This window comes from Trematomus bernacchii, unplaced genomic scaffold (assembly GCF_902827165.1).
Source record: "Trematomus bernacchii unplaced genomic scaffold, fTreBer1.1, whole genome shotgun sequence".
In the NCBI taxonomy this organism is placed as follows: domain Eukaryota; kingdom Metazoa; phylum Chordata; class Actinopteri; order Perciformes; family Nototheniidae; genus Trematomus; species Trematomus bernacchii.
Window position 1 is genome coordinate 5,479,689 of NW_022987705.1, and position 11,101 is coordinate 5,490,789.

At 40.1% G+C, this 11,101-nt stretch overlaps 1 protein-coding gene across 2 annotated transcripts; it reads left to right on the top strand.

Moving 5' to 3' along the window:
• The first annotated feature begins 696 nt into the window (after window positions 1–696).
• il13ra2 (interleukin 13 receptor, alpha 2) lies at window positions 697–10,268 on the top strand. Of its 2 annotated transcripts, none has more exons than XM_034139775.1 (11): window positions 697–838; window positions 1,083–1,948; window positions 2,129–2,234; window positions 2,515–2,666; window positions 4,636–4,792; window positions 4,882–4,999; window positions 5,380–5,564; window positions 5,721–5,875; window positions 7,295–7,442; window positions 9,054–9,168; window positions 9,426–10,268. In XM_034139775.1, exons 3-11 carry the CDS (start codon window positions 2,156–2,158, stop codon window positions 9,511–9,513), a joined length of 1,197 nt encoding a protein of 398 aa, XP_033995666.1. In that variant the 5' UTR covers window positions 697–838; window positions 1,083–1,948; window positions 2,129–2,155; the 3' UTR covers window positions 9,514–10,268. The 2 variants fall into 2 exon arrangements, with proteins under 2 accessions (XP_033995666.1, XP_033995665.1); XM_034139774.1 differs by having other exon boundaries at window positions 1,753–1,948.
• The last annotated feature ends 833 nt before the right edge of the window (window positions 10,269–11,101 follow it).

An 11,101-nucleotide genomic window follows, 5' to 3' on the forward strand; every position in this document is an offset into this window, starting at 1 on the left:
CGAAAGCATTTTTCATGTTTAGGGCTTGGTTTTACAGTCAATGCTTCACTTTTTGCCACTTTTCACTCTGATTTAGAATTAATATATAACTAACTTGTACTGTTCTCACTTAGAGATATCCCAATTCACTTAATTTGCCACACAGCTCAACTATAAGCTGTAATTTTAGCACAAAAGCTAAAAAATAAATCATTGCAGCTGTCAAGTTGATCCAGTATGAACTTCTCAGGTCATTTCAAGGAATGACCTGAGTGTTTAGATGTTACCAGTTCCATGGTAGTGTTATTGAGATTTGGATAGCGTGTCAGCACTTTAATTGAACAAACAGGTACACACATGCTAACAATCATGCGTTCCTGTTGGCAGTAATTTTGTTCAGCTCTTTGCCGAAGTCCATAGTTCTCGGTTCTCAGCTTCATCATAGTTTCTCCTTTAAACCCAGGCCTCGTGCAACCCTCTCCTCTGAGTTTTGTAAAAAAAAAAAATGTCTTTGTCTTTACTGTGACACTTTGGTTTTCCCTAACTTGTTTCACCTTGTGGGCTTCCCTCCTGATTCACCCTTGATTCACCTTGTCTGCCTCTGGTCCCACACACACACACACACATCAACACAGCTGGTGGAGGTGTGTCCAGGTCATGTCAACCACAAAATACCCAAACACTTTGTCATAAGTTCCAGGTTTTTGTCAGCCTCATGTTCAGTAGTAAAATGCAGAACCCTACCATATTTGTTTATTATTTGTGGTTTACAAGACTGCAAGGTAGTTTCGGTCCTTGGGAGGCTTGGCAGTCAACATCCGGGATGAACAAATGTACTTATGACAAGTATATAACATGAGTAAGTTTGAGCAAAAAACTATTCTAAATAAAAAATTGCAAATAAGTATTGATGCATTGATGGGTACGCCTTTTAATGTAGCTGCCAGTATACTGTATGCAGGGCTATTTATATACTGCTTGTTGTCTTAAACTATATAGTCATGGCATTATCATTTATTTGTGTATTGTATTTCACTAAAGCTATCAAATAATTGAAGTTGAGTGAAGATGTAGATATTATTATTAATTGTACTTAATTACAGTGCCTAAGGAAATGCGCTGGCACTGATGTGGTGCATGGCAGAACAAAATCAAGTTCAACAACTCATCTTCAAAGGCAGTGATCCAAGTCTGTTTTAACATAAAACAACAGGATTTTGGGAAAGCCAGTGATAGATTATGCCCTTTTTTTCTGCTAGTGTCTCGTGGTGAGGTGTGAAGGTTACATGTTGACTATAGTTATCACATATTAAACATAGTCAACATGTATATTTTAAAGATTGATCTCACACTAACTAGCTTAGTTTCCTTGACCACTGCACATTTGCATAGTTTCAGCAGATGTTTTTTTTCATATAGGCCTAGATTTAATTTAATAAGACTTTCGGCTATCTCATTTTGAGATATTACAATATTTTATCATGATTTGAATATTGGTTGTGTATGTTTGTATGATTGCAGCAACTACAGAAAACATTATTGTGGCTGGGAATAATAATACAAATAATTTCAAATTGGATAAACTGCACTCCAACAGAGTGATTTAATCATTTCAGTCATTTATTGAGATTCAAGTGTGTGGCTTTGTCTGCAGGAGATTCAAGAGATGATTATTTAATATGTATTTGTGGGCAGACTTCCTAGGTAAAGTATTTTTTTTTCATTCACAAATTCTGGCAACATCGTAATGATTAGCATACACCCCCATGCCAGCCCCCTTCCTCCTCAGCACATCGTATTCTTGCCAAAACGAAGTTGCGGATAAGGGGCCATGTCTCACCGACTTCCCTCCAGTCCGTAGAGTGAGACACCACCGGAGAACAGACACCCCTCCCTCTCGGAATATTCCCTCAGTGTCTGCCCACACACGACTGAACCTGCTTTAAAGGAACACGCTCCCTAACGCAACGTAAGTACATTGAGTTTGAATTAAAGTTATATTTAGTTTTTATTATTTAATTATACTTGATTTAATATTAAATGGTTAATTTTGTACCAATTTTTGGGAAGGTTTTTCATTTGTTTTCTTTATTTGAATCCTGTCAAACTAAATAGATCGTACAACTTCTATATGGTGTTTTTTTTATAGTCTTCTTGGTTATAAGAAGACACTTTGATGGCGAGTGTATCCTGGATGACTGTGATGCTGCTCTTAATAACCTGCAGGGAGAGCATGCACTGCGATGGTCTTACAGGTGGGTCCAACTTTGTTTACATCATATTTAACTTATCAGTCGCATGCATCACGAGGAAACCAGTCAAAATAAAAGTAGATGCATTCACTGGGGACGCAAATTACTGTAAGTGTGCAGTTCTGCAGGTGTTGCAAGTGTGGGAGCTAATTAGTTTGTGCAAATGTCTACAAGAAATGTGTCTGAACACAGATTAAATATTAACCGTTGAATTACATTTTTTTATTTTCAATAAAAAGACACTGTTCATTAATAATTGTTAAATATATGTTTTCCCCTCCAGTGGATCCTCCTGACGATCTTGTGATATCAGACCTTGGGCATTTCGGACGTCTCCAGATTTCATGGAGCCCCCCAGCCGGTCAGATCAATGAGACAGAGTGCTCTCATCTGTATCAGCTGGAGTACTTCAACTCATACAGTGACAGCTGGAGTGTAAGTGCTCACCACTTTATTAAAATCTTATATGGAACCATATAGGCTACTGAATAAAGAAACTATCAAATGTATAGTGTTGAGTCACTGATTTAGTTTTGGGGACCAGTTCTGTAAAAACCATCAAAGGGTTTTTTGTTGGTCTATTTGGAATTATTGAGATACCGTAAACATAATAAAAGTATGAGAGTGGAAATCAGCAGCAAAGCCTCATTCTTAGAAACATCTGTCATTGTTTGTTTTCCTGCCCACAGAGGGATACATTGACTATGAATGAACGGATGCTGGTGTCTAATTTTGTCTGGAAGATTTAAACTCTAGTCTAACGGACATGTTGACCGGCGGAAAAAAATCTAACTGAAACTCTGCCGCACGGTCCCCTCGTCCCTTGGAAGAGGCGGAGAGGTGGGTGTTTGTCATCTGCTGGTGGATTACCAGAGAGAATTACAGCGAGGGAGGGATTGCATTGAATTACAGCAGCAGGAGCAAACGCTTGCCTCGGGGAGGGAGAAAAAGAGTCAGAGCGTCCACAGCGGAGAATAAACAGAAGGGCAACCATGGCAACCATGCAAGGGAAGTCTTCTTCGCTGCTTTTGTGGCAGACTACAGCGCCACTTACAGGCCTGGCATATGTACTACAGCGTCTCCAGCGCTTTCGTGCGGCAATGGCCGGCCGTGGCCCAACCCCACATTCCCCTGATAGGTGGAGAATTGACCACTAAGCGGAGCACCAATTCTGTGACGTAGAAAATAATTCAAATCTGGATCAGTCTGTATCAGATCCGTTGCAGCCCCGTTTTTAGAGATTTGGGTATGGAGGAAAAGAGAGAGGGTTGTGTTTTCTGACACTTGGTGAGTTCCCTGGAACACCGGGGACACATATTCATGTATAAAAGACGTACAAAAGTGCATTTTGCATGATAGGTCCCCTTTAAGTCAGGTTGGAATGAAAAGTGAGAAGACTAATACTTTATGACTAAAGGTCCGGACACACCAAGCTGACACCAAATAACTGACACAGACGGACCCCGACTGTTGCGTTGCCTCACGTCTCCTGTGTCTTGGCCATGTGTCGCACACACACCGCAAAGACTTCAGCCGACGGCCAAGAAGCACGTACGAACTGCGCATGCGTGAGTGGCAATAACTCTCCTTACCAGCAGGCGGCGGTAGTGTGTATTCGTCATTCAAAAGAGGCAACAACCGGAAGACAGACTGCGTGATAACCGAGAGAAGAAGAACAGACTGCGTGATATAAACAAACAACAAATAGCGTGTGCGTTCCATTTTCACTCTACAGCGAGAAGCTCATGGGGCTTTCCCGAACCTGTGTCGAGAGCTGGAGTTAAATGAAATCTCAGATTTGCCTTCTTAATAGTTTGTTTGGGTCCCTCACTTCCGTTTCGCTTCTCATGCACTGATTCGCTAAGCTGAACAGCCAATCAGAGTGATTTATTTTGCCGACTCCGTTTGGGCGAAACATTTCGGCCGAAAAGGCGTCGGCACGGCTGAAAAGACACGACGGTGCGGGACACCAATCTGAGTAGGGCGTGTCGACGCTCATCGTCGGCCTAACGCCCACCAACGGCCAACATCGGCTTGGTGTGTCCGGGCCTTTAGATAATGATCTTATCTGTGTGTGGTGGATGAATATGAAAATGCATGAATGAAGCTCAGACGGACCAATTGTACGTGGATTTAAAAAGTATTAAAATCCAGCATGCTATTGCAGCTTGAGTTTGAATATCATTTTACCACAGCCAAATCTCATAAAGTATAGTATTATTGAATTTGGTTTTAAACAGGACTGACTGACAATAACAAACTATAAATAAAAGCTTAAAGGGAAGAAAAGCGTCAGGTTTCCAGGAACCTGACTCAGAAATATCAAAAGGCATCGCTGTTGAGTGTGGTTAACACAAATATAAATTGTGATGTGAATACCAGGGTTGTGTTTCTGGATATGCAGGCTATCAGGACGTTTAAGAGGACTTACACAGCCCAGTTTGATCTGATGAAAGATGTCAGAGTGAGAGTGTACACTTTGCTGAGAGGCCCGTGCACCAACGACACTTTGATCAAGAGCTCCAGCTACACTGAAGTGGTCCAGAAACCTCTCAGCACAGGTCAGTCCGGTCAGATGTTGGTAAAACATCAACATAAGAACATGTATGGTTTGTCTTTGATCGATGTTTATCACCTTTTCTTCCTCTAGGCGTTGGTACCCCTGTGCAGGATTTTGTCTGTGTTTACCATAACATGAAATACGTGGAGTGCAATTGGGGAAGAAGCCCAAAGCTGCCGGCCAACTCACAGCAACATCTTTATTTCTGGTATGTGATGTGACCACTAGAGAGACTTATAGCCGCTTGAGCGGGTCAGCCAATCCACCACTTTGGTTCAGAAAGAAGTATCTATTAGATAGAAATCTTAGAAAATGTTTAAAGGTAATCATGACTGTAAGTTAGAATCATACAGACTTTGCTGATCCCTTGGCTTTGTCCACTTCTCTGACAAAACTGCCTCAGTTGTGCTGAGAATAGTTTATTATCCTAGAAAACTGTTTACTGAATTCTGAGAGTTTTTGAGTACCATGAAAAGAATGCCTTTGTACCATGTGAGATAATCTTAAACCTCTTCACATTTCACTCACTAGCAATAAAACTGTTTGGATGAATAGATAGCTCCGATTAAGCTGTTATCTGATCTGTAGGCACAAGGAGCTGGAGCAGGCAGAGGAATGCCCCACATATGTCAAAACAGGTGAAACCAGGAGCGGCTGCAACTTCACAGAGAGCTCCCTCCCTGAATTCACTGATATCAACTTTTGTGTGAACGACTCCTCCACGGAAGGAACCCTGAAACCAGCATTTGTCTCCCTTCAAATCCAAAACCAAGGTGCATGCATGTTGGAGTAGTTAAACCACAACTTAGAGAGGGTAGAGTGTGTACCGCCCTCATCTTTTGAGCAGGTGTTTTGGGGGTTTATCTGACCCTCTCAGTTTCCTGTCACAATCTGAAATCTGTTTCATAATTGTTGTATTTGTTCTGCAGTAAAGCCGGGAACAACAGAGAAGCTTGATCTGCGAACAGGCCCTGATGCGCAGCTGGATCTCCGCTGGAACAGTCCTGCTGGGAGGGTCCCTGCTCACTGCCTGGAGTGGGAGGTGGAACACAATCAAGAGGGACCTGATGAGAAAATTGCTTCGGTATGGTTAACTTATTATGAACATTTGTTTCTGTTGACAGAAACTACTGTAACTGCACTCACTAGAATCCTTTCCACAGAAATTGTGTAATGCTCAACAGTTATAAAAATCCCTGCCAAGTCACTTGCATAAAACAGGATAAGGCCAATTTTGAGTCTTATACTTGTATAATAAATATTCAGAAATTCCCTTTACCGCACTATCTATTTTTAAAATGTGCATTCCCATGTAATTCTTATATCAAAGACCTTTCCCAAAATGTCCATTTAGAGATTAGTTTGCTTGCTAAGCCTTCTTGGCTCGTCAATCGCTTTGTTCATTATTTGTTTGCTGATTCACTCATTTTACAGGACTAAGGGCAATTATCAGTAATGTTTTGTGTAGACTCAAAACCACCATCTTGGCAAGGTAGAATATTGAATTCCCAGTTAATCAGATTGTGATCTCACACTTCCAGTAAGGCAAACAGATTCAACACAACCTGGGGCGTTAGAACAGGAGCGTGGTTCACTTATTGCCTTCAATAAAGTGAGAAACCAAAGAACCACAACTCCATTTCATTCAGATTTCTTTTAATTGAGCTTCTCACATTGACAGTCCACATACGCCTGAAATTATGAAGAAGGAAATATTTTCAGCATGACAGAATTTAATTTAATATGTATTTTGACAAATATTGGGCATCTAGCAATTTGGAAATTTCAATAGACTGTATCTTGATTTGGATATAATTTAGATTAACTTTACTTTTAGAGCTTACTTTTTTATAGTTTTATTACGTTTCTAAGACCTTCACTCCTGAGACATTCATCCGGGTCTTTGCCTGCTATATGTCAGCATTTATTTCACCATGTGCCAACTCTTTGTGTGTGTCTAGTTGGTTCTGCAAGAAGCAAGTAGAAGATGTATCAAACCTTAGTGTGACACAACCTAATGAACCAAACAATAGTCTACACATGAATGCTGAATAATGTTGCTTTTAGCCAGTAAAGCATTTGGCTATGTGCTTTAACTTGCTTACTCTAACTTATATTATATTCAAATAGAATAGAAGAATTGGGAGGGATGAAACCCTCTTTAATGGTCACACATGCAGAGCACACAGCACACACAGTGACATTTGTTTTCTGCTTTTAACCCATCCTAGTACCAGGAGTCTAGCACTAGGAGCAGTGGGCAGCTATTGTACAGCGCCCGGGGAGCAATGGGAGTGAGGGGGAAGGGGGATGTCCGGTGCCTTGCTCAAGGGCACCACGGCAGGGCAGGAGGTGAACTGGGACCTCTCCAAGTACCAGTCCACACTCCATATTTAGGTCTGGTCGGGGACTTGAACCGGCGAACCTACGGCTCCCAGTCCAAGCCCCTACTGACTGAGCCACTGCCGCAAATAATGATATACTTTTTTTTTGTCATTCACAGCAACAGATTTTAACCAATCAGAAGAGTCTAAAACTGCCCTCCATCCACGACACTCAGAGAAACTGCTTCAGGGTTCGGTCCAAGTTGAGCAAGTATTGTGCAAGCAAGGGCTTCTGGAGTGAGTGGAGTCCTCCGACATGCCAACCAGGTAAAGATGTTTCAAATGTAAACATTACATTATGATGGGAAAACACAGTAAAACCAGTATTTTATTTTTCTCTATAACAAAACAACTTCTAGCATGAAATCAGGTTACCAGCTTGTGACAAACTAGCTTACTGTGGAAAACATACAATATTTTGAAAAGGCTCATCAATACTGTCCCAGTCTTTTTCTGGAATTTCCCATGAGTTATATGTAGTGATCGTTTGTGAAATAATTGCTGAGGGATTTATTTGTAATCGGGCATTCCAAATCCTGATTCACTCTGAGTAATAATTATGTTAAGTGCTTTTTGTGTTTAAATAAACAATTCCTCAAGAGTCACACTTACCTGGAGGAACCCTGATTTCGCCATCAAATTGTGTTTAAAAGGTCTTTAAGTAATCACTGAGTGCCCCCTTGTGGAAATCAGTCTGTTTCATGAGGTTTATTTTCTGCACTGCCATTCAATAATTGTAACCTGGCCAATTAGAGAAGGACCCCCATAACTGTTGTATCCAGCTTCCTGCCTTATGTTCAATGTGTTGCTGATATTCACCTCATCAAGTTGTTGCCTTGTTGGCAGGTTTTATTGAGTATGATTTAATCCTTTAGTCTTTATATTTTGTGACATAGATGTTCTATGAATTATTTTATTCACTGGCTTCCGGTAACTGCTAGAATCCACTTCAAGACAATGGTACTTGCGTACCATGCTGTGAATGGATCTGGCCCTTCCTACATCCAGGTCATGGTTAAACCATACACCTCAGCACGTGCACTCCGCTCTGCATCGGCCAAACGGCTCGCTGCACCCGCACTGCGAGGGGGACCCAAGTTCCCATCAGCAAAAACACGTCGGTTTGCTATCCTGGCTCCAAAATGGTGGAATGAGCTCCCAATTGAAATCAGGACAGCAGAAAGCCTACACATCTTCCGGCGCAGACTGAAAACACATCTCTTTCGACTCCACTTCGAGCGATAGAATTACAAACAAAGAATTTCTAACAAAGCACTTATATACTAATAAAGCACTTATATACTAATAAAGGACTGGCTTATCTAAAGCCAGTTGAGTAGCACTTGAAATGTTTTGGCTCTATGAAACCTGATGTACTTATATGATTTCTTCAAGTTTGTATCTTCCTGGTCGAATGCACTTATTGATACTGTATGATGTCCTTTTGTGATACTGTATGATGTCCTTTTGTGATACTGTATGATGTCCTTTTGTGATACTGTATGATGTCCTTTTGTTGCTCTGTTTATGTTTTTAATGTTTCATGTGGAACCTACTTGAGCAGGTCTCCCTTGAAAAAGAGATCAATGATCTCAATGGGATACAACCTGGATAAATAAAGGTTTGAAATTAAATGAAATTGTAAGTCGCTTTGAATAAAAGCGTCAGCTAAATGCAATGGAATGTAATGTAATGTATTTGAGTAAACTGTAAATAAACCTGACCTTTGTCAACCTTTGTCAACCTTTGTCAACCAACCAACCAACCACCCAATTGAATAAATCCTTTAATAATCCTAGGGGGATAAGAGAATAAAATGAATAAATATTTAAATTACATACGTTTAAGTATTTGTGTGTGTGTGTTTGTGTGTTTTAGAAAAAAGAAAGGTAGCATCTAAACCATGGGACATTGTACCTGTCTATGTTTACATCGCTTCTGCCATCCTTGCCATTCTGGTGCTGTCGCTGTGTGTGGGGGCAGTGCTGAAATGGTGAGTACACTTACACATAAAGCCCACACACACACACACACACACACACACACACACACACACACACACACACACACACACACACACACACACACACACACACACACACACACACACACACACACACACACACACACACACACACACACACACACACACACACACACACACACACACACACACACACACACACACACACACACTGATGTTTAGGTTAATGAAATGAGACGCTCACTGCAAATGTGTTTCCATTGCAGGAGGAACTTGAGAGATGTGAAGAAGCCGGACGCTCTGCTCGCCAACCTGTTTGCCAGAAGTTCAGTTGTTACAGTGACGGATGCCTAAAACCTGCTCCACCTTCTTCAAGCAGCTCCTGGTATATGTTTTCAGGGTCTCTGATAGAAATGCACACAATAACCAAACACAAGAAGCCCTCAAAGTTGCCACAAAGTCATTCCCTGATGAAATATTACTGAAGATATCTGGGTTCAGTTGGCTAATTCATGTTACACACAGTATTATATCGTACAGCTTATTGCACTGCGCTTGAATTTTTGTATTACCATTGTATACAAACGCCTGAATCAACATGAACGAGTCATTTTAACTGGAAATGTTTTGGTGGTTGGTATCGCTCTTTATGATTATTTTTGTAGTTTCTTGTTTACTTTTTCCTGCAACAAATGCAGATGTTGTGTTCGGGAGCAAGTACCGGTATTTGTTCTTTGGGATTTAGTTTTATGAAGTTTTATTATATGCCAGATGTCTTGCCACAGTTGATTTTGTTAAATGTATGACTTTTTGCCTCAACTTTAGTTCAAAAAACATATATTTTATTATGTTTAATCTAATTTAGAAGAATCATTTTTAAAGTATTTGTTTTTGTTTTGATGCAACAGATTTAGATTGTATTACTTGAAACAATGTAAAAGAGAATACATGAGTTTCAGATGTTTTCAATGCCATTACTCCTTGCCATTTTTCTTTTGAAGTTTTTGAATTGTAAATCAACCTGACTGCCAAAATGTAACTCTTGCCAAAATCTGTCGATTACATTGTGTGCTGTGTGGTTTTTTATTAAATAGTTGAATTGGTCAAAATGTATTGTTGTCATTACTTTTTATGAGCTGAATGGATCAGAAAAAGGAGGCAGTGTTTAATACATTTTACGCTGGCATAGCTAAACGTGTGCGAATCGCTCCTAATGAGCAAGGCCCTTACATGTGCAAGTAGACAAAACACCTGATGTGAATAACTAAGTGAATAATCAGTACACTTATGATAATATATTTAACATGTAAAATAAAATATTATTATGTTGTTTACCTGGTTTTAGATTTTGAAGTATTGGAACCATTGGAACAAGGGACACTTTAGTTTTGTTAAAGCTTATGTTGCCCTCTGGTGTTGGGATAAGCTATAGCACCTAGCATGACACAAAATGAGTGTTTTGTTCTCCTTCAGTTAACTACAGATTAAACAACTGTAAAATATATGAAATAAGTGGTTGTAATGTCACTGTTCATCTTGCCACACACATGATCTCTCCATATGCTGAGCTACAGGAAGACCACATTTGGATTAAAACATGTTAAGCTAATTCAGCCTGAGAGAGATCTGAATCACTGCAGGCACTTTCTACTGTCTGTTTCTTGTCTTTAGTTAACACAGACGTTACAATTGTGTGCATGTAGCTCTCATATTGACTCCATATTTCTTAAACTTTTTATTCAACCTGGGTCAGTGGGCCTAAAATTGAACACTTATGTTTATAAAAAAAAACTAATTATTTCTCTTGTTTTATTTTACATTACATTTTGTGAATGATTCCTTGTTTTCAGAACAGATTCTCTCTCTCTCTCTCTCTCTCTCTCTCTCTCTCTCTCTCTCACACACACACACACACACACACACACACACACACACACACACA